General features: G+C 39.7%; 1 protein-coding gene and 1 long non-coding RNA gene across 2 annotated transcripts in view; one reads left to right on the top strand and one right to left on the bottom strand.

Moving 5' to 3' along the window:
• Positions 1-20,634, bottom strand: part of LOC148362805 (A disintegrin and metalloproteinase with thrombospondin motifs 20) — a 164,641-nt gene that overhangs the window by 36,440 nt on the left and 107,567 nt on the right. The window contains exons 26-28 of the mRNA XM_088340373.1: positions 19,071-19,340; positions 17,991-18,152; positions 15,711-15,887 (exon numbers count right to left, since the gene is read on the bottom strand). Coding sequence (XP_088196499.1) covers positions 15,711-15,887; positions 17,991-18,152; positions 19,071-19,340 — 609 coding nt within the window. The remainder of the gene's footprint in view (positions 1-15,710; positions 15,888-17,990; positions 18,153-19,070; positions 19,341-20,634) is intronic.
• On the top strand, positions 3,868-10,320 carry LOC148362806 (uncharacterized). Its single transcript, XR_015850900.1, has 3 exons — positions 3,868-4,190; positions 6,478-6,609; positions 7,256-10,320. It is a non-coding gene; the product is annotated as an uncharacterized LOC148362806 (long non-coding RNA).

Below are 20,634 nucleotides of genomic sequence, written 5' to 3'. Positions count from 1 at the left end.
AGTCAAGGATGCTAATGACCAACATTTATTATGATAAATAAAAACAAAATAAACAAAACCATTCCTAAAATAAATGGATCTCATTCAAATAACAAAACACGTTGTATGATTTGTCTTTGAGGAATACTGTTTTATTTTTTTAACAGATATTCATCAAACAAAAAAGATTGGTGCAGATAATATTATATCTGGACCCCTTGTCACCTTTCCGCAGCTGACAGCTACTTTTTTACTGATGCTTAGCACGAAAGGCTAACGGTTTTGTTAACTTTTGGAAACCGTTATGAAATAACAATTAATCATGTTACCACTATTTTACTGTTACGTTATGTCAGAACCAGAACAGGGGGAGGACCCAGATGCGTAATGTTTTCCCACAAGCTTTATTTTACGGGAATGGGGCAGTCATGTGCGTGAACACAAATGCCAGTGATTCAGCGATTGCTGGGCGGAAGAAGTAAGACAGAAGTCGGCGTGGAAAAGCAGGAAGCCAGAGGCCGGCGAGATCGATACCAGATACACGAGCAGATACCGGACAGACGGGGTCGATACCGGACAGGACAGGACAGACAGGATCAATCCCAGATACATGAGCAGATACCGGACAGACGGGGTCGATACCGGACAGGACAGGACAGCCAGGATCGATACCAGATACACGAGCAGATGCCGGACAGACGGGATTTATACCGGACAGGACGGGACAGACAGGATCGATATCAGATACTGGAGTCAGATATCAGACAAGACGAGACAGACGGAATCGATACCGAATACAGGAGACTGTAGTCAGATATCAGACAGGACGAGACAGACAGGATCGATACCTGATACTGAAGACTGGTGCAGGATATCGCACAGGATGAGACAGACGGGATCGATACCGGACAAGATTTACAAGCAAGATAATGGACACAGTCAAAACACAGACTAGCGGGTGCAGAGCCGATATAGGATACCGGATACTGGAGACTCTAGCCAGATATCAGACAGGATAAGACACACGGGATCGATACCAGACAAGATTCACAAGCAGGATACCGGACAGAGTCAAAACACACGTCTTGCGGGTGCAGAGGTTCATTGATGGACTGACAAGGGGTGAGTGAGAGCAGTGAGCTTAAATAGGAGGGAAGCCAATCAGGCAACGAGCCGCAGCTTGCGCCAAACGGGCGGGGCCAAGCAAGGGCAATGGGCAACCGTGACATGTTGTTAGCTTTTATAACTTTAACATTTCTTATTAAAAGTTTAAGCTCTCCCCTGTTTTCCTTGCAGGATATATAATGGTAATGTCTCTTATTATTTTAGGAGACAGTTTACTAGTGTAGTAGACACTCAGAATAAAAACTAGTACTCTACTAGTTTTGTAGACCCTTAAAAAGGAGAATGAATCAACAAGTTTTGAACTTACAAGGAGTACATGGAGAGAAACCTGCAGGTATGAAATTCCAACCTGTTCTAAAGGCCATTCTTTTTATTACATCTCCCAGGTTACAAAAGAAGATCTAAAGGGTGTTCAAAGGAAAGAATAGCAACATGATAATGATGTAATAGTCAGAACAACAAATAACGGTGAGGTATACTAGTCAAAAAACGAACTGGCATCCTATGAAATCCATTTATGCAGGTAAAAAAAAACAACCAATCACTTAATTAAATAGTAAAACTCCCAATTAAAACACGCAGAATTTATCCGCAGACTTAAAATCATTCCTTTAAAAACACAAAGCCACCATAAACAACCAATCACCATAAACAACCAAACACACCGAATTAAACACCTCTAAAATATTGGACATCTGCAAAGAAAATTGCCAGATGATTATTATGAATGTACCTCACTATTCATCTTTGTTATTCCATGTTTACATTATTGTCACTACCGGCTAATCCAGTGGGTGTTCTTTGATTTTCACACCCTTTATTTTGTAATTTAGGACTGTGGTCTGGAACCTTCTCAGTACCATGCACTGGTTTAATGATTGACTATATTCTCACTGCCTGGCCCAATTATAACATTAGTAATAGTAACAATAACACTATTTATGGTAATAACAGTTATAATAATAATAAGCCCAATTACACTGTGTAATCACTATACCACTAAGTATTCCGGATCACATAAAAAAAGGCATCATATTTTATATCATCATTGCAATTTTCTTACACATGGTACCATGTTGTACAACAGTGTTTGGCTAAACTCTTTTCCATAATTCTGCATTATGACATTGTACAACGTGGCATCGTGACTAAAAATAGTGTGATGATGAGATCAAATGAAATGTTTTTCCCCAAACAACTGACTATTTAGGAGCCGAGTGGTTAGGATTCGGCGCTCTCACTGCAGCAATCCAAGGCTAAGCAAATGTGGTCAGCGAGATACTGTATGTCAATTTCTCAATTGCAGCGATATACTGCCGTAAAACCTTGGTATAATCTGCATACAAACTTTGTTCTTTGGGTTAATAAAATGTGTGTGTACACAAACAAATATGATATAAGCAAAAAGCAAGGATTTTTTTTTCTTTGTGTGCCACCCAATAATAAACCACCATTGGCCAGGCACTGGTCTGCAGCCTGGTGGTTGTCAACCAAAGACTGAGGAGATTTGATAAAAAATAAATGGTTGAAATTACTTATCGGAAATCAAGCTCTCCCCTGGTTTTCAAAATTCATTGATGTCTTCCCTCTTTATTTTGAGTGTCTATTACACTTCCCTCTTCCTCTACGCTTGCAAGACATGGACTCTTGCAGCAAAACTGAAAAAGAGAATCCAGCCCTTGGAGATGCGATGCTACAGGAATCTTATAGGCATCAGCTTCTTAACACAAGTGACAAACAAAACGGTACACAACACCATCAGTGGGCACATTGGACCCTACGAAGAACTGTTGTCAACTGTGCGCGGAGAGACCAAGATAATTCTCCAGGGCACAGTCCAAGGGGGCAGCAGGAAAGGAAGAGCAAAAAGGAATGGTGCCGACAACATTAAAGAATGGACTGGTGCCAACGTTGCCACGACCCAAGAACAGGCCAGAGACTGTCAACAGTGGAGAAGGCTGTCCAGAATTGGGTCCTCATTGGCGCCCCGACAAGCCGTGCGGTTAAAGGATCTGTGAACCCTTAACCGTGACTGAACTATAAACTCATCAGTAACACTACCAGAAATAGACAGACTTCCTTTTATCTTCACATTTAGCCACTAGTATATTTTGTTTTAAAGGATACGAACATAGGGCAGCATGGCTGCGCAGTGGTTAGCCCGTTCACGGCACAGTTCTGAGTTAATGGGATCAAACCTTCCTGTGTGGAGTTTGCCTGTTCTCCCCGTGCTTGCGTGGGTTTCTTCCTGGCACTCTGGTTTCCTCCCACATTCCAAAAACATGCATTTCAGATTAATTGCCTGGTTCAAATTGTCCCTAGATGTGAATGAGCAGGTGAGTATTCTGTCTCTGTGTGCCCTGTGACTGGCTGGCAACCAGTTCAGGGTGTCCCCTCCCACTGCCTGAGGACAGCTGAGATGGGCTCCAACACCCCTGCGACCCTACTGAGGATAAGCGGTGCAGATAATGGATGGAATAGATGGATACGAACATGTACTCATATTTCCACGAAAATCAGAACATTATTTTTTTTCTGCACTCGACACATGAGCGCGAGGGCTTTTGGCACTTCGACTCCACAGTATGCTTGTAAACAAAGCATTTGATGCCGCACACTCACAAAAACAGGCACGTTGTAATTACAGAGGCATTTTAAACACAGGGCAGCCTCAGCTGACGCACGGCATCAAAGCCGAAGCGTTCGCACAAAAAGATAACTCCCACCGGGGACTGAAACTGCATTTTGTCGAGAGAGAGAAGAGCAGGCCACTCCTCGGTGCTGTAAAAGAGGCTCAGAAGGAAGAAAATCGCAGCCATACGGGCCAAGCTCCCCTGGCTGAACTTTATCTGGATTTTAATGGCAGGAGGAGTGGGGAGGAGTGTTTGTAAAGGAGTTGGGGGGGGGGGCAATGTGCTCCTCCCTTTGCCTCATATGTCCACCATTAGTGCATCGCAGAGAGCTGGCACAGGACAGCGAAGTTCAGTGAAGTGTAGTAGACCGAGGGACGTTCGACCTCTCAGACAAAAATGAGGGAACAACGACAAATCAAGGCTGACCTTTGGAACCCCAAAGCACACACACAGGTAGGGCGTCTTTTCCCTTTTTCTAAAAAAATGCTATCATCAAGAATGCACCTTTTAAATACTGCTGAGATAATGTGTGTAAGGTTTGGAAAAACCGAATTTCATTTGGGAAACACTTTTGACACACATTATGCCCTCCCACGCTGTCACATTCATTTCACAGGATTAACCGCCTTAAATCTGTCGTAATCCAAAGGGTGGGGAGGGAGGATCCGCGCAAGGATTAAAATCGGAAACGCTATTTCGCCGATAGCGGCCAACTAAAACAGATCCCCCCCGTCACGATATGTTTGCTTTGAACGGCGCTCCAAGCTCAGAATTTTTTGATTAAAGCCGTTCTGCATTTGACAGTTGTCAGCCAAATAGCTTCATTTAGAGCTAAATATGACACACTTCATTTCAAATGGGCCAGGTGGAGTTTATCTCCAAAGTAAAATTGGAGTTTTGAAGTAGTTCATAGACAGAGTAAACAGGAGTTTTCACCAAGTAAATTGATATGTTTAATGGGAGTTGTTCCAGAGCTAATGGAGTTTCAAATAGATAATGAATGAGACAGCGTTAAATGAAAGATTTGAATGTGAAATGTTACGGAGTTAATCGACATATAAACAAGACTTGTCACAGAGTTTTTTGACAAAAGGAAATGGGAGTTGAATTTACTATGAGTTAAACAATAGTTATTACAAAGTAAATTGACATAGTTAAACAGGAGTTGCAAGAGAGTTAATGGAAAGAGTTAAAAAGGAGTTTTTATGGAGTTAATCAACAGAGTAAAATGTGAGTGGCCAGGCAGTTTTATTGAGAGAGTTAAATTGAAATTGTAACTGAGTTGATAAACAGTTTCACAGTAGCTGTTCAAAAAATTTAGCCAAGGTTTCAATTGGGAAATTTGATGTTATTGATGGGCAGCTCTGCGACGCAGTGGTTAGCGCGTGTGCGGCACAGTTCTGAGGTCAAGAGATCGGACCTCCTGTGTGGAGTTTGCATGTTCTCCCCCTGCTTGTGTGGGTTTCCTCCGGGCACTCCGGATTCCTCCCACATTCCAAAAACATGCATGTCAGGTTAATTGGCTGGTCCCAATTGTCCCTTGGTGTGAATGAGCGAGGGAATTGTCTGTCTCTGTGTGCCCTGCGACTGGCTGGCAACCAGTTTAGGGTGTGACCTGCCCACTGCCCGAAGATAGCTGGGATGGGCTCCAGCACCCCCGCGATCCTACTGAGGATAAGCGGTGCAGATAATGGATGGATGGATGGATGGATGTTATTGATCACAAAATTTGAATGGGAGTGGTTAAGCAGTCAATTGACAGATAAACAAGATTTGTCACAAAAGTAATTGGCAGAGTTATATGGAAGCTGTTCGGAGTTATTTGTCTGTTAAACAGGATATATTACAGGGTTGATTGACATAGTATAACAGCAGTTGTTCAACAGAGAATCAACAGAGAAAGCAGAGTTGTTACAGAGTATATCAACAGAATAAAATGTGAGTTGCTGGTGGGACAATAGTCAATGAAACAGTAAGTGTTACAGAGTAAATCAAGAATTTTAAATGGAAAATCTTTAGTTTACAGTTAATGTAAGTAATTGATAGTTAAATGGTAGTTGACATGGAGTTACTCATCTGTTGTACAGGAATTATTTTGGAGTTAATCGGATGAGTAAACAGGAGTTGTAATACATTGACTAAAATATGGGTTGTTACAGAAGTAATCAAATGAGTTAAATGGGAGTTGTAAAGGAAGTAACGTACAGAGTTAAACAAGTGTTGACACAGTGTTAATAGTCAGAATTAAAAGGGAATTGTTATAGAGTTATTTAGAAGAATTAAATGGGAGTTAGTACGTATTAATTGAGAGTGTCATATGGGAACGGACATGGAGTCACTGAACATTAATAGTATTTTTAACCAATTTGTTTAGTTTTTTTACATGAGAGATAAAATGGCAATTGAAAGATGATCCCGCCGACTCAGTTTTTGTAGGCTAATTAGAACCATCACAGACCACTGAAAGGATCAAATACAAAAGGTCACAAAGACACTTCCAAACCAATTATTGTATCAAACAGATATTAAAGTTTGTATCAATGTACTAATCTTTTAGATCTGCTATAAATCTGCAAATCCAAATTCTAAAAATATGACCACTTAAAAGATTAAAGAGTCAAGTACTGTTATAAAAGACTCAAGTACAGTATATCTGAGTAATATGCGTTGCTTGGCTTGTTTTCTTGATCCAGCAGGAGAGCAATTCAAACCACCCACGTCTGATTTTGTTTTCCACTAGCACCGGCAGACCCAAGCCCGATAAAGATGAAACGTGACCGAGACGCCGGAGAGGACAATAAAGCGTCCCGGAGCATCTCCACAACCACGTTAGCAGGTCAAAACAAAACCCCATGTGGGAGCAGCTGGTAAGGTATGTTGACGAGAAACAATAAAATCATAGCGTAAAATCCTGACACGGTCGGGCTTGGTACAGAGCAAAGCCCAGATGAAATGCGGATTTTCATGGACTACATTCGCGAACCTCTTGATAGGTTTCAGATGGTCACGTTTGCAGATCAAGGGCGGGAATTTTTTTTCTGTCTAGTGAAATTGGCGTCAAAGTCTCAAGGACGTCGGCATTGACACAGAATCTCCTTTGGCGGAGTTTCCTTTTTAAGTCAGCAGCACTCAGAAGAGCCGAAGCACTCGGCCATAAGTCAAAGAGAAACGCCAAAACAGACTATTTCCAGGCTAAACATTCCGCAGAGGGTTTCCCTACCCCTCCCATTCGAAGGCTATAGGACAGAAACATAAACAAAAAAAAACAAAAAAAACAGCATGTGTCTCGCATGTAGAAGGGAACGTCGCAGAATGGTTGACCTTTGACGTCGACAGAAAGCTCAACTTCCTTCTCATGCTAAACGTCGGCCAGATGAATTTCCACTCAGCCGGTTCTAAGAAAAGATTCGAGACACAAACAAACTGCCGCGAAAGGAATATGGCTTGTTTTTAGGCTCGCTTTACAGGGATGATGTTCAAATCCATGCTCTAACAACGGAAACTGTCTTCCTTTACAGAGCTCTGAAGCTTCCTACAGGATCGAAGACTTTAGTTTTGGATTAAGTATAACTCAACTCTGCATACATCCAAGCTCGTTGTGCTAGACTCTAGAGTCTCATTATTTTATTTAACTTAAATGTAAAGCCTAAAACCTGCAGCTGTAGTACATCATCATTATTTTGGAGTTAAAAGTTAAACTCTGCTGTAACACAAGTGTTGAAGCAGCTTTGAATGAGTTAAAGCGGTAACCCAAGAGTTAAAGCAGAATCGATGTTATAGAGTCAACTTTGATTGCACTATTTTATCTAACTCTTACTTGACTCATGAAACCTGCAATTTTGGTTGTTTTATTCCTCAAAGGTTAAACTTAGCTTTAAATCATGAGTTAAAACAGGTTTGAATGAGTTAAAGCAGCTTTAAAGCACTAACCTCAAGAGTTGAAACAAGCTTTAACTTAGATTGACTATTTCAGTTACTATAATTTGAAGCTTACTGTTTTAAAGATTTGAAGCAGCTTTGAACAAGTTAAAGCTTTAAAGCACCATCTCTAGATTTAGATCAAGGTTTATGTTTATTACTTTAAGACTTGGAGCATTGAAGCGTTAACTCTTAAAATCCGTTTTAGTGCAAACTTTCACTCAGAAATAAAGAAACAAGTGCTGCGCAAGTTAACACTTGATGGCTATCCTTTCCTTTTGGGTTAGAGTAGGTTTTATGTTTTAACTTAGAATTATATGAATAAGTACAGTCACTGTTAAGGGTTTTAAGATTTAAGTTGCTTTAACCCTTGACTTAAAGCTTTTAAGTTTTTTTTTAATTATTTCAAGCCTGCTTTAACTCTTGAGCTTTAAACCTGCTTTTTCTCACCTAAAGCTGTTTCAACTCTTGAGTTACAGCAGGTTTTCGACTTCAACTTCAACAGTTAAATAAAAAAGTCAATCCAAGTTAAAGCTTGAAAGCTTTAACATTAACCACAGTTGCAGACTATACTTAAAGTTAAACTTAATGTCAATACTATTCATATTTTAGGCACACCTGCGCTCAAGTTTCACATCTTTTTTTTTAAACAAATACGAAGCACTGAATTATGGCTAGTGCAACTCATTAATCACCGTCAGCGCATTTTAAACAGCACCATGCAAAAGTTAACAACCAGTGTTGGAAATATTATTCAGCTCATCTTTCTTTACTGGCATGTTTACTGTGTTAATTTGTTTCCTGACATCTGCTAAATCTCTAAATCTGCTATTGCTGACAGAGAACTTGTTCTGCAATCTCAAATGAAAAAAAAACAACCCCGCCCCCAAAAACAAGGTAGGTACCACACAATTAAAGGCAGGCCAGTTTTGGCCTAGCTTGCTATATCTAAGAATCACCGCGAGGGTTTAAACGTTTTTCGGAGGACAAGCTTGAGGAAAACCAGACCAAAGCAGCTCCTGCTCCATCAAGAAGATCCTAAACACTTCCCAGCTTGCCTGGCTGTTTGTCTTTGCCCTGATTATATCTGTGATTTGATTGTTAAATATAAAAAAAAAAACAAAAAAAAACAATAATCTCTATCAAGTAGGCCTTTATTATGTTTTGTGCATTACAATGAATTTTGTTCTTTTAAGGCCACCATACTGTTTTATCTACAACTGCATAACTTGTTGATTTGTTGTGGTAGTTAGTTTGATTTTGTTTGTTATTTCAAATGTATTTAAAATCACATATTTGCACAGTGCTAAAAACAAGGCTCTGTATTAAAAACGTTTTAACCAATAATACCATGACTGCTACGGGAGTGTGGCAGCTATAATCAATGCTAAACATAGCGAATTATTGAGTGTAAACTATTGAGAAGTAAGACTGCATAAGTTTTGGCCATTTTGGCGACAGAAAATTGAGTTAATTCAGTTTTTCAAGGAAACAACACCTATTTGTCGAAAGTATGTATTATTTGTAAGATGTATGTGATGTAAAATGTTTTGTAAAACATATGTCGTACGTGTGAGTGTGACAGGCTTGAGGCACACTCTACCTACCCTAAGACTAAAGTCAAATATGTCAACTTTACATGTGGATTTCATTTAGGATGAGTGCACAGATCCATGGGAACATAGCCCACCAGGAAACGCAATGTTTTTATAAGAAGCCAACAAGCCTCAAATGACCGAAATTGATCCTTTTCCTGAGCAATTGATCCCACGTGAAAGCTTGACACACACATACTGCTGATTGCTTCCAAGTCGATACACGTAATTCAAAATATTCTATGTGCAATAAATACGTCAGGTGTTTGGTGTCTTTTCTTTGGGGGAAATTTAATTCTATTAGTGATCAGCAAGGGATTAATAAGAGACCCTAAAGCAGTTGCATGGATTGGAGTGATGTGTAAGAGCTTTCAAATGAAGCACCATTTTATTTTATGGCTTTTTGACAAAGAAGAGCATTGAAGAAGAGTGGAACGAGTATAAAGAGGTGAGTCCGAAGGGAGAGGCCATGTGAGGAATCAATTAGCTTATACAAGAAACAAGTGGACTATATTGGACTATATAGATTTTTTTATAATAATAAGGTACCATATGGATTCAATAACATTTTGCATATGATCTGAAGATTTGATGTGTGTGTAATTGATTGATTCCCTCTTTTAAATTGTTATTGTACAGTAATGTACTCACTTATGTTATCAGAGAACATGTGTTTTTATCTAGATTAAATCCATCATTATACCCCCTATATTTAAAATACAAATTTGTATCCTGTTTATACTAATAGCTCTAGATTTGTAGAGTTTTATTGGCATTAACCCCAGAGTTAGCAGCACCAGAGTTAATAACTCATCTTGAAAAAGCTGCCATAACTCTTGAGGGGAATCAGGTTTTAAATAGGTTTAAAATATTAACTCAGAGTAGATGTTTTGTTATAAACTCTTGAGTAAAATCTCTCAACCTCAGTTGATGCTTAAAACCTGCTTTTACTTGAGAGTTGCTTTAACTCTAGAGTTAAAAATTGCAGAGTTAATAACTAAACCAGGAAATTTAGAACTCTTAATTTAAGGCAGGTTTAAGCTTTAACTCCGAGTAAACGCTTTGCTATTAGTTCTTCTATTAGTACAGGCTTCCAAATCTTATTTAGCTTCAAGTTTTAGGCTGCTTTAATGTTAGAGTTAAACCTTTAGCTCAGAATAAAAGCTTTGTTATAATTTCTGGATTACAAGCTTTCAATCTGCTTTAACTCCAGGTTTGAGGCTGTAACTTTAGAGTTAACGTTTTAAAACTGCTTTACCTCCACGTTAAAAACTGAGAAAAAAAACGCTAATATTTCATAGAGATTGATTTACTGTTAACTCAGAGTTGTTAATAACAATGGAATCAAAGTTTCTAAGCTGCTTTGAATACAGAATTAAAGCTTTGCTGGTGCTTTAACTACAGAGTTATTAACTCCATGGTTAAAGCTGCTATAACTTGATTTAAAGGAGGTTTTAGAATTTAACATAGTTAAAGCTTTGTTATAAACTCCGGAATCAAAGCTTTAAAGCTGCTTTAAATACTTTAAAGCTGCTTTAACTCCAGAGTTAATAACCGAAATAAATACATTTTGTATATTTGTTACGATATGTGAATTGATTGTATAGCATTAGTAATTATTATTTACATTGTATTCTTATTCTGTCTGCTAAGACAGAAAAAGATATGCAAGTACCGATTACATTAATGTGAAACTTAATTTGAATTATTTAATTGTCAGCAAAAATGTGTGACTTTTTGTATGGTTCCTGGATAATAAACTGTGTGTTTCGAATAATTGTTGTTATTTTTGACATAGTTTTTCTGCATACGTTCATGCAATATTTTGATTTCAGAGATAAACAACACTTGCGTCACTGGTCGGGTCCTTTAATAACCTTCACAAAGGGGAAGGAGCTGACTTTTGTTGAGCTTTTGTGCTCCTTTAGAAATAAATATCATCTTTGAACAATCGAGCAAACCATGCACGGATAGAAAGAAGGAATGCTGACGCGAGGAGATGCTGTAAAACAGCCTGTTTTTTCTTCAGGGTGGGACGCGAGTCACATTTGCAACAAGTCAATCTTAAGTAAGCCGACTTGTGGCCGTCTGTGGCCAAGGTTGGGATGGTACTTTATGAGCGTTCGCCATTTGTTTCCTGTAAAATTGCGCATGACGATGGTGGGCTCACGCTGCGCTTTTATGGCCGCGTAAACAAAAGCAGAGGAAAAATGACACAAGCCATAAAAGCACTTGCGGGTTTGATCACAAGTAGTTTCTTGTCTAACGTTTTTATTGTGGGGCTTCGTAGAATGATGTCGCATTGTTTAATTGGGAGCCAGCCTAATATTTGATATGTTAAAGAGAATATTGACTTCCTCAACAGTGATAGAACATACAGACTACACATTTCTCTCAGCTGTTGTGCAAAAGGAATAAAACAATTTTGGCTTCACATGTGTTTTCTAAACATGATGTCTATCCATCTATCTGCTGTATCTATCCATCTACCACAATTGTATCTATCAATCATCGTATGAATTTATGCTCCTGTTGTATCCATCCATATACGATAGACGTCACAGTGTCATAATTGCCCTATTTGGAACACCCGTGACAGCTTGTTTGGTGCCAACAGCCCGGGCAAGCTGATTGGTGGCCACAACCTTCCTAAGCCCCGACTTCAGTTGTCAGATCGTTGCGAGCTGTTGTGTTTCACTCAGTGAGCGTTACCGCCCGACTTCATCCCTGTTAAAACCTGTTTCCTGCCTGATTCCCGTTTTTCGACCCGTTTCCGAACTTGACTACGCCTGTTTTGCCTGCCGCCTGCCTACGACTACTATTACGAACTCGACATGGCCTCTGATCTCCAGCCCTGGTCAAACGACGTGCCATTCCCGCCTGCATTCTTCAGACACGGAAGTGTCATGCCCGCCTTGTTCGATTCCCGCTCTCTGCCAGTCTTCGTATCAAGCAATCAAGCAAGACTTACTCTCACCCTCTTTCAATAAAATCTGAGAAATGCATGCAATTGAGTCCTGTGTCCGTTCTGGTCTGTGACACAGTTGTGTCCATCCATATCTAGTGTAAGTCTATTCTTCCAAGCAAGTCTCGAAAACGATCGGATTTAGGAATAGATATCAGTTTTGGAGAAAGAGCAAAAAAAGCATTGTTGATTTGGTAGATTTTTTTTGTAATAACATATTTTTGTTTTCACTAGTCGATTCTTTTGAAGTGTGAGTGGACTGGTGCTTTTCAAGTATCGCCGAAATTCTGCTATGTACGCAGAAATCCAAAGAACTAATTAACGGAAAACATCTACGAACTACAGCGGGACGCGAAAGTTGAACCGCGATTATTCAAGTAAACATTGTGTGTATATATGTATATATACATTTTTAGGGGCCCCGCTGGACCCTGGACACAGCCACAGACAATGTGGAATAAAGAGCCTCTTTTGTATTCCCCTTCAGGCTAACCTTACATTATGTACCCATAAAGGTTAGCTTGCGGTCTCTTCATAAACATACGTGACATGCTTCAATTTTCTACCTATTTATAGAAAGTCAATTTTTGCTCCTGGAATGTCCATTGCCTGCTGAACTTCAAGAGGACCAGAGAAGTTGTGTTCATAAGCCGGCAAGCAACTTAACTGTGTTCACTCACAAAACTGAGCAAATAGAAACTTGAGGCAGACTCAAAAATATGTAATGTGTGTAAAAAAATGTCTTTTAAGGTGATTTTTAGAACAATAAGCTGCAATAATTATTATTAGCTATGGATAAATCTACACACTGAAATCCAAATATAACATTGAAAAGACACACACCCATCCATCCACCCATTCATGATCTGTTATCTTCAGTAGGGTCGCGGGGGTCCTGGAGCCCATCCCAGCTATCTTCATGCAGTGGGCAGGGGACACCTTCAACTGGTTGCCAGCCAGTCGCAGGGTACACAGAAACAGACAACTAGCTTGCTAGCACCAAGCGACAATTAGGACCGGCCAATTAACCTGACATGCATTTTTTTTTTTGAATGTGGGAGGAACCCGGAGTGCCTGGAGGAAACCCACGCAAGCACGGGCAGAACATGCATACTCCGCACAGGAAGCCTGGTAGCTCAAATTGATCTCATGATCTCAGAACTGTGCCACAGGCGTGCCAACCAATCAGCCGTTGTGCCGCCCACACATCCTTTTCCCGGTATTTGTGTTTAAAAAATAAGATCTGATTTAATCATTCAATCAAAATTAATTAATTTAATCAATAATTATAAAGAACAAAAGAAATATTGTGGTTGCAAAAGTGTGCACGCCCTCACTTCAAAACTGGGGAAAAGGCTATGATTGAAATACCTTATTTTCATGACTATAAGGTCAAATGTGTGCTGCCCATGTGTGAGCGTGTATGTGCGCGTGTAGTTGTAATTCAGACGTAGTAGAGGACACCATGAGAATGTTAAAGGGAGAAGTGTGAGCATTGATTGCATACGATAGAACAATTACATTGTGACTCCCTATATGCATCACCATCGCTGTCGAATTGTGACTCTATGCCAGACGCCTAAGCTCGTAAAAATATATCCTACATAGCCGATGTTGCAATCTAGAATGGACATGTGATCCCAAATATGTGATCACCACGACAAAAATCGTTTTATAAGGTGGTATAATTTCAAGTGCCTCAGATTCACTCCAAATAAAGTTGTGATGTTCCAGTCAGCTTTTTACTGAGTTTACACCATTCATATAAAAGGTAAAAAATAAAGAGCATCCAAAAATGTGTAAAAAGCATGTATTTTTCACCAAGTGGTATAAAAATTGCTTGTAAAAAGCACCAATTGTCTCAGATGGAAAAAAACGGTAACCCGTTTTCTAAACAAACAAAAATCAATGAAAATATTTCCACTGTACAACACTGTATTTACTTTCAAGGCATACATGAGCACCAGAAAACGTTTTTTTTTTAAATAATGAGCACCAAAAAATAAGCACCCTTGGGGGAAACAAAAATACTGTACAAGGATACATATACAAAATACAATAATTCAATAAAAGCCATATTTTGAACTCTTATACACAAATATACACTTGTGTACTCTGGATACATGGCAAAACGAGTGACAACAGCAGATTAAAAAAATGATTCCATGTGTTCGCAATAAACCCCTATGAGAAGCACCATTTTGTGTCTTTGTGTGTTTTAGCTCTTTTGTTTTCTCCCTTTTAATCAGCACCATGGCACCGCAGGGCCCAGACCGGGTGGGCCGGCCAAAGTTTGCAGACCTCCCTCCCTGCGTTAAGACTAAAGCAGTGGTCGGCAACCCCCAGGGCCACGGACCGGTACCAGGCTGTGGGCTTTCAGTACTGGGCCGCACAGAAAGAAAAAAAATGCTTTATGAACACATGCATAAAGTTTGGGTCTTAAACCTAGGTTTTACAGTAGTATATTGCCGAACTGAGCAATGAATGATCAGTCGACAAATACCGCTGACCTAATTTGGCCAGCATTGGATGCAAAGGGTATCGAACCTGGATTGCTTTGGTCAGAGTGTTGAATATGAATGACTAAGCTTCTAGGTCTGTAGATGACAAAAGAAAAGCCACTAGATTTTACTTAACCATCACGCTATGTTTACTCACCGTGCCACGTTTTGCAACGTTGTAATGGAGCATTATGGAAAATAATTCGGCCATAATCACGTTGTACATTGTGGTAATGGCTGATTTGCTCATCAGTAGATATAGCAGAATCAAACACGGAATGCGGTGGTGAGAGCGTTGAATTCTTAACACTAATCTATAAGATTAAGGATGACATTGCATTTTATCACGCCTTCACACTATTTTTGCTCTCAGTGCTACGTTGTACGATGTTCTAATGGAGCATTATGGTAAAGCGTGCAGGTTGTACAATGTTACTTTGGGGGTTCAATTAGTTAAATCAGTGTGGTGATGAGATAGATCAAATACCTTTTCTTATGTCCTCTAGATCCCTAGTGGTCACAGTACACAGTAGATATAGGCTTATTTTTATTGTATTTTTTTCCATATATCTTTTTTTCTGCACCGCTTGTCCTCACTAGGGTCGCGGGGTGCTGGAGCCCATCCCAACTGTCTTCAAGCAGTGGGTACGGGACGCCCTGAGATGGGCGCCAGCCAATTGCAGGGTAGACAAAGACAACTTGGTCGCTCATTCACACCTAGGAACAATTTTGGATCCGTGGATCATCAATCTGACATGCATGTTTGTGGAATGTGGGGGTAAAACCGGAGTGCCCGGAGGAAACCCAAGCAGGCACGGGGAGAAAATGCAAAATACACACAGGGAGGCTGGTATGAATACTATGATTATTTTTGTTATTGTTGTTGTTATGACTAATGTTATCACTGTGTTGGGCCGCGAGAATATAGACATTAAACCAGTCCGCGGTACAGAAAAGATTGCCGACCACTGGACTTAAGGGAACGCTATCGTACCGGCTTCCATGGTCGGCGTTGCCAGGAGGCCGATCCTGCGCAGGATTGCGGGTTGCATTGCTCCATGTCAAGCGGTTTCTCCAGGACGTCGCAGTTGTAGTCGTTGAGACGCTCGCCGCTGGGCCGCTGGCACACCACCAGCCGGGTTCGGCGGCCTCCTCCGCAGCTTGCCGTGCACTGCAAGAGCCGGCGAAATGCACTTGAGACGTCCCCTTGCTCAATACCTTTTGACATCATTTTGTTCTACACCAAAGTTGGGCAACCTGGTTCTCAAGGGCCACATTTCCTGCATATTTTAGGAGGTTTTCCTTTCTCCAACTCCCCAACAAGATTGTTAAAAAGCCAGCCTGCAAACAAGCTAATAATTTAGAGAACTTCCAAAAACATGCAGGACATGCGGCCCTTGAGGACCAGGTGGCCTACCTCTGTTCTATACAATAAATTGTAAACAATCCTTGTAAAACTATTGGAAATGTTCTCATGTATAAAACTGTGGCAGTATAGCGCCAACAGAGGAGAATTAAGAAAAATTGTCTTATCTTGCAAGTGGTGGATAATTTTACAAATGTTTTTATTTTGTGTTTTATCTTGCTTCTTATTTTATGATTTTTTTTCTCATTTTATTTGAGAAACAAAATAAAATATACTGAAAATAGGGAAAACTGTACTTAAAGTAATAAAAGCAAGTGGGGTAGATATTGTTTTAATTAATTGGTAATATTTATATTTATGGCAAATTTGTCATCTGCTATATCGTGTAACAGTGTTTTAACTATTATGTTGTTATTTCATGTGAAAATATCTATCCATCCATTATCTGCACCAATTATCCTCAGTAGGGCCGTGGGATTGCTGGAGCCCATCCCAGTCATCTTCTGGCAGGGGATACCCTGAACTGGTTACCAGCCAGTCACAGGGCATGTGATAAATATATTGAAATTTAAAAAAATACTGAGGGACATTCTCTGCCAAACATGTTTTAGTATTTTTCAAAAACAGTAGAAAAAGAATACTCGAAAATAGATTAATTGTCTATCACCAGACCGGACAATATAAAAACATTACCAGAAAATGCTCTAAATCAAAGTTTAAAATACCCAAAAATATATTTAGATATTTGGATTTTATATTTATATTTTGTATGCCAGTTGTGTACAAATTATATTTATTTTTACGTACACTTATCTATTTCTTTTTTATTCCATTAAAAAAAAATCTAAGTTATGGATTAATTTAATATAAGTTCATAATTGTTACCGACAATAACCTCTACATCAGTGATTTTTAAAACCTGTAATAGGCTGCATAGAAAGAAAAAAAATGTTTTATTGGATTCATTTAAGTATACACATCTTTATTTTTTCCTCACAATAACCTCAAAGTTTCTGAGGTTGGTGATAAATTATAGTATTTGGCCAATGGTTAGTCGGTCGATAACGCCGATCAAATTTGCTCAACAATGGATGCGATGGAATTAAACCCGTATTGTGGCAATGAGAGCACGTTTTAAAAACTAGGAGAGGCTAAACATTACACACTGCCCCTTTAATTCTCGATGTGTGGCCCTCTATAATATGATTGGAAACCCTTCCCAAGACAGGGGATTTAAATCACTTAAGAGCTGTCCATATCGGTGAGCGCGGTGGATTCGCCGGGAAAACCACTGTTCGACCTGGGAAAGCTGAGCTCCAGCAGTTGCTGGTCTTGGGTTCTTTTGGATGTCCTTAGAGACTTCAGGGGGACGCTTTCTATCAAAGACCTCAGGCCCCACAGGTTCTTAGGGAGAGCATAGTTCCCCTCGGGGCTGTGGGCTCCAGAAACAGTGGAGCTCAAAGCGGGAACTGTCAAGTCCCGAGGCAGGAAAACTACTTTTGGACAATCAGCTTTTGGACAATCAGTAGGTAATCAACTGATTACCTACTGAACTAAAGGAAGAGTCAAACTGGATCATTTTTGAACATAAACTTAAAGACTTTTTCATCAGAGGTCGGATATGTGACCACCTGTAGCCTCTGCAATTGTGTTGTTTATAATTTTGTGTATTTTATGTATGGTTTTTTTTTTACAGTTAAAGCCCTTCTGGGTGACATATGTTGAGAATTAGCTTCGGCTAAAATATGATGAGACATAAGTTTATGGAGGATACTAGTCCCTTTTCAAATAACCGAAACTAAAATCCAAGATTTGAAGAGACACAACAAAACGATGCAGGAAGTGTACTAAGGTTCAAGATGATTCAAAGAGAAACCGAGAGAAGAGAAAGCAAGATGATAAACTGACCTCCCCCCAGACTCCGTAGTTCCAGAGTGGGCAGGGCCCCGAGTTGCAGCTTTTGGTCTCGGCCGGCTTGACCCTCTCATCGCAGTAACTGTTGCTACGGCCGATGGCGTCCTGGCAGACCACCACCCTCCTCTGGAAGCCCCCCGCGCAGGTGCTGGAACACTGACAAACGCACAAAGCCCAAAAATGATTCATGGAAATGTATTCTGTTATGTTCCGCATGATTAATATCCATCTTTACTGCCAGTGAAGTGTTTATGGGATGCATAGAGTGAAATTCTTGGAATTTTGTGGCTTTCATGCATAAACATGTACTGTACATTGCTTTGGACTGCCTTTATCGGCAAACAATTCCAAATGTTTGATCACCCGCGAGGGGCTTTTCGTACAGGCAAAGTCGACTAACACTGCAGCCTTGACCTTGGCCCCCTGCGTTCAATTACTGGGACGCCACGCCCTCTTTCCCTCCTTTAAGGGAGGACAGCGGCGAATGAGCATGAACAGAGGTGTTTTCACTCAACGCCATTATAGGTGAGATTTCGCAGCGGAGCTCTCAGTCGGAGTAAAAGTTGGGAGAAAACAGAACACTGAAGGATTTTCTTGGGGCTCCTTCCCTCCTAATTAGGCATGGCTTATTTTACAGCTTCTAATACAGAAAAATAAATCTCCATTTTTGGGCGTTTTTTTTTTGCTTTTTGGCAATTTTGCACTATTTTCAATGTTTAGTTCGTCCATTGAAAAAATGAAAAAATTCAGAATAACAGCAATGAGATCAATTAGTCAATTCATTCAAATGCGAAAAATAAATGAGCATTGTCAGCAAAATGTAACTTGATTTGATCTCGAGTGTTTAGACATGTTCGATAATGATTTGATTGCCCTTCTTGGGATTGAGGTTTTCGTTGTTCCACTCCTTTTCAGTTATTCTGTTTTGATTTAGGTTATATTTACTGGTGTACACACAGAATATAACTGCCTGAAATGAATGAGTAAATGAATAAATGATCACTCTTGTGAACACACGTGGAAGATTAGAGGGAAACAGTGGCTACATTTCCCCAATTTTATGACTGTACATACTGCGCCCCAGGGTCCGGTCCTCCACTGGTTGTCGGCCGACGGTACGTTCCAGCTATTGTGGCCAGGGTGGTGTCCCGGATCTTTGGGGTAGCCGTACGGCTGGTCGTTGATGCGCTGGCGTTGGTAGACGGAGGAGCAAGGGACGGCCGAGCATTCTTGCTCCGAGGCCGGCCTCTCGTCCGGGTCGCAGAAGGATTGGTCCACCGCTTGGTGGTAGTTGGAGCACAGGACTTGTCGGGTGGACCGTCCTGTGTCGCACGTCGCTGAACACTGCAGATGGAATACATCCAATCAGTCATTATTTTACGTATAACTATATATTCAGTATTACGGATACTTAATACTTAATAATAGTAATCCAGGTAGAGATCTTAAGAATATACTCCTGGTGTCGTTTTTGTATTAATTGGTCAAATCAAGCAAAAAATATATTACTCACACAAAATGAATGTTCAAAAAAACATTAACCAGTAAATCACTTTTTTCTAAAGCTGTTTTTTTGTATAAAACAATGAAAATAATACTTTAAGTTGAGAAAAATATCGGATATAGCCGTATTTAGTCAGGCTTGGGTCATACGACATATTATTTACAATTTAAGAAACATTTTGTAAAATTAAAAAAATATATATAGTACAATGGAGGAGGTGCTGTAAATAGGAGTTTTAGTCAAGGAAGAAAATAAAACAATAGGCTAAATGGAATAACAGTTTCATATTTGGATACATAACTAAATGGACTATAACAACATTTTAAAACGTTTTGGCTCTCTGAAATAATTTTATTACATTGGCTCATCGTAGGTATTTTTACTATTATTATTAATATTATTATTTATTATTATTATCATTATTGTTGTTATTATTTTATTTCAGGAAAAAATGCAAAAAAGATAATAATTCTGTTGGTAGTATACAAAATCTTGCATGTACTTGCTCCCTCATATCTTTCAGATTTAATTTCCCCCTATGTTCCGGTCCGCAGCCTTCGCTCTGAAAATAGTGGTCTACTAGTGATTCCAAGAGCCAAGAAAAGATCCGCAGGTTCGAGAGCATTCGCCATTCGGGCCCCGGTGCTGTGGAATGCTCTTCCCCCTGAGATTCGATCTGCAACCTCAGTGGAACTGTTTGAATCTAAGCTTAAAACACACTTCTGGGGTTTACAATAATCTGTGGTCTGTGCAGCCCTTTGATACTCTTTGTGATTAAGGGCGTCACAAATAAAAATGACTTGACTTGACTTAAAGTGAACAAAATTATTTTTTATAGAGCAATGGTCAAGTCATGTTTATTTGTATAGCCCTTAATCTCAAGAAGTCTCAAAGGGCTGTACAGACGTAGATTATTGCAAACTCCAGACTACACCATCCCCTGATCTAAAACCTACATGAGGGCAAGAAAAAACTCAATAACCTCAGTACCAAAAAGTTGTAAACGTTTTAAAACGTATTGAAAACTGCTAAAAAGTAAAAATAAGTACTAAATACTATGAAAAACACTGCAAAATAAGGGTGGGCAGAACGATGCAGCTATCAATATCATCTATACCGAGCTAGTACTTGGAT

This window comes from Urocampus carinirostris, chromosome 7, assembly GCF_059441175.1.
Source record: "Urocampus carinirostris isolate Australia breed hairy pipefish chromosome 7, RoL_Ucar_1.0, whole genome shotgun sequence".
Classification (NCBI taxonomy): Eukaryota; Metazoa; Chordata; class Actinopteri; order Syngnathiformes; family Syngnathidae; genus Urocampus; species Urocampus carinirostris.
Note: the sequence above shows the minus strand (reverse complement) of the source record. Positions and strands in the feature narration are given on the sequence as shown.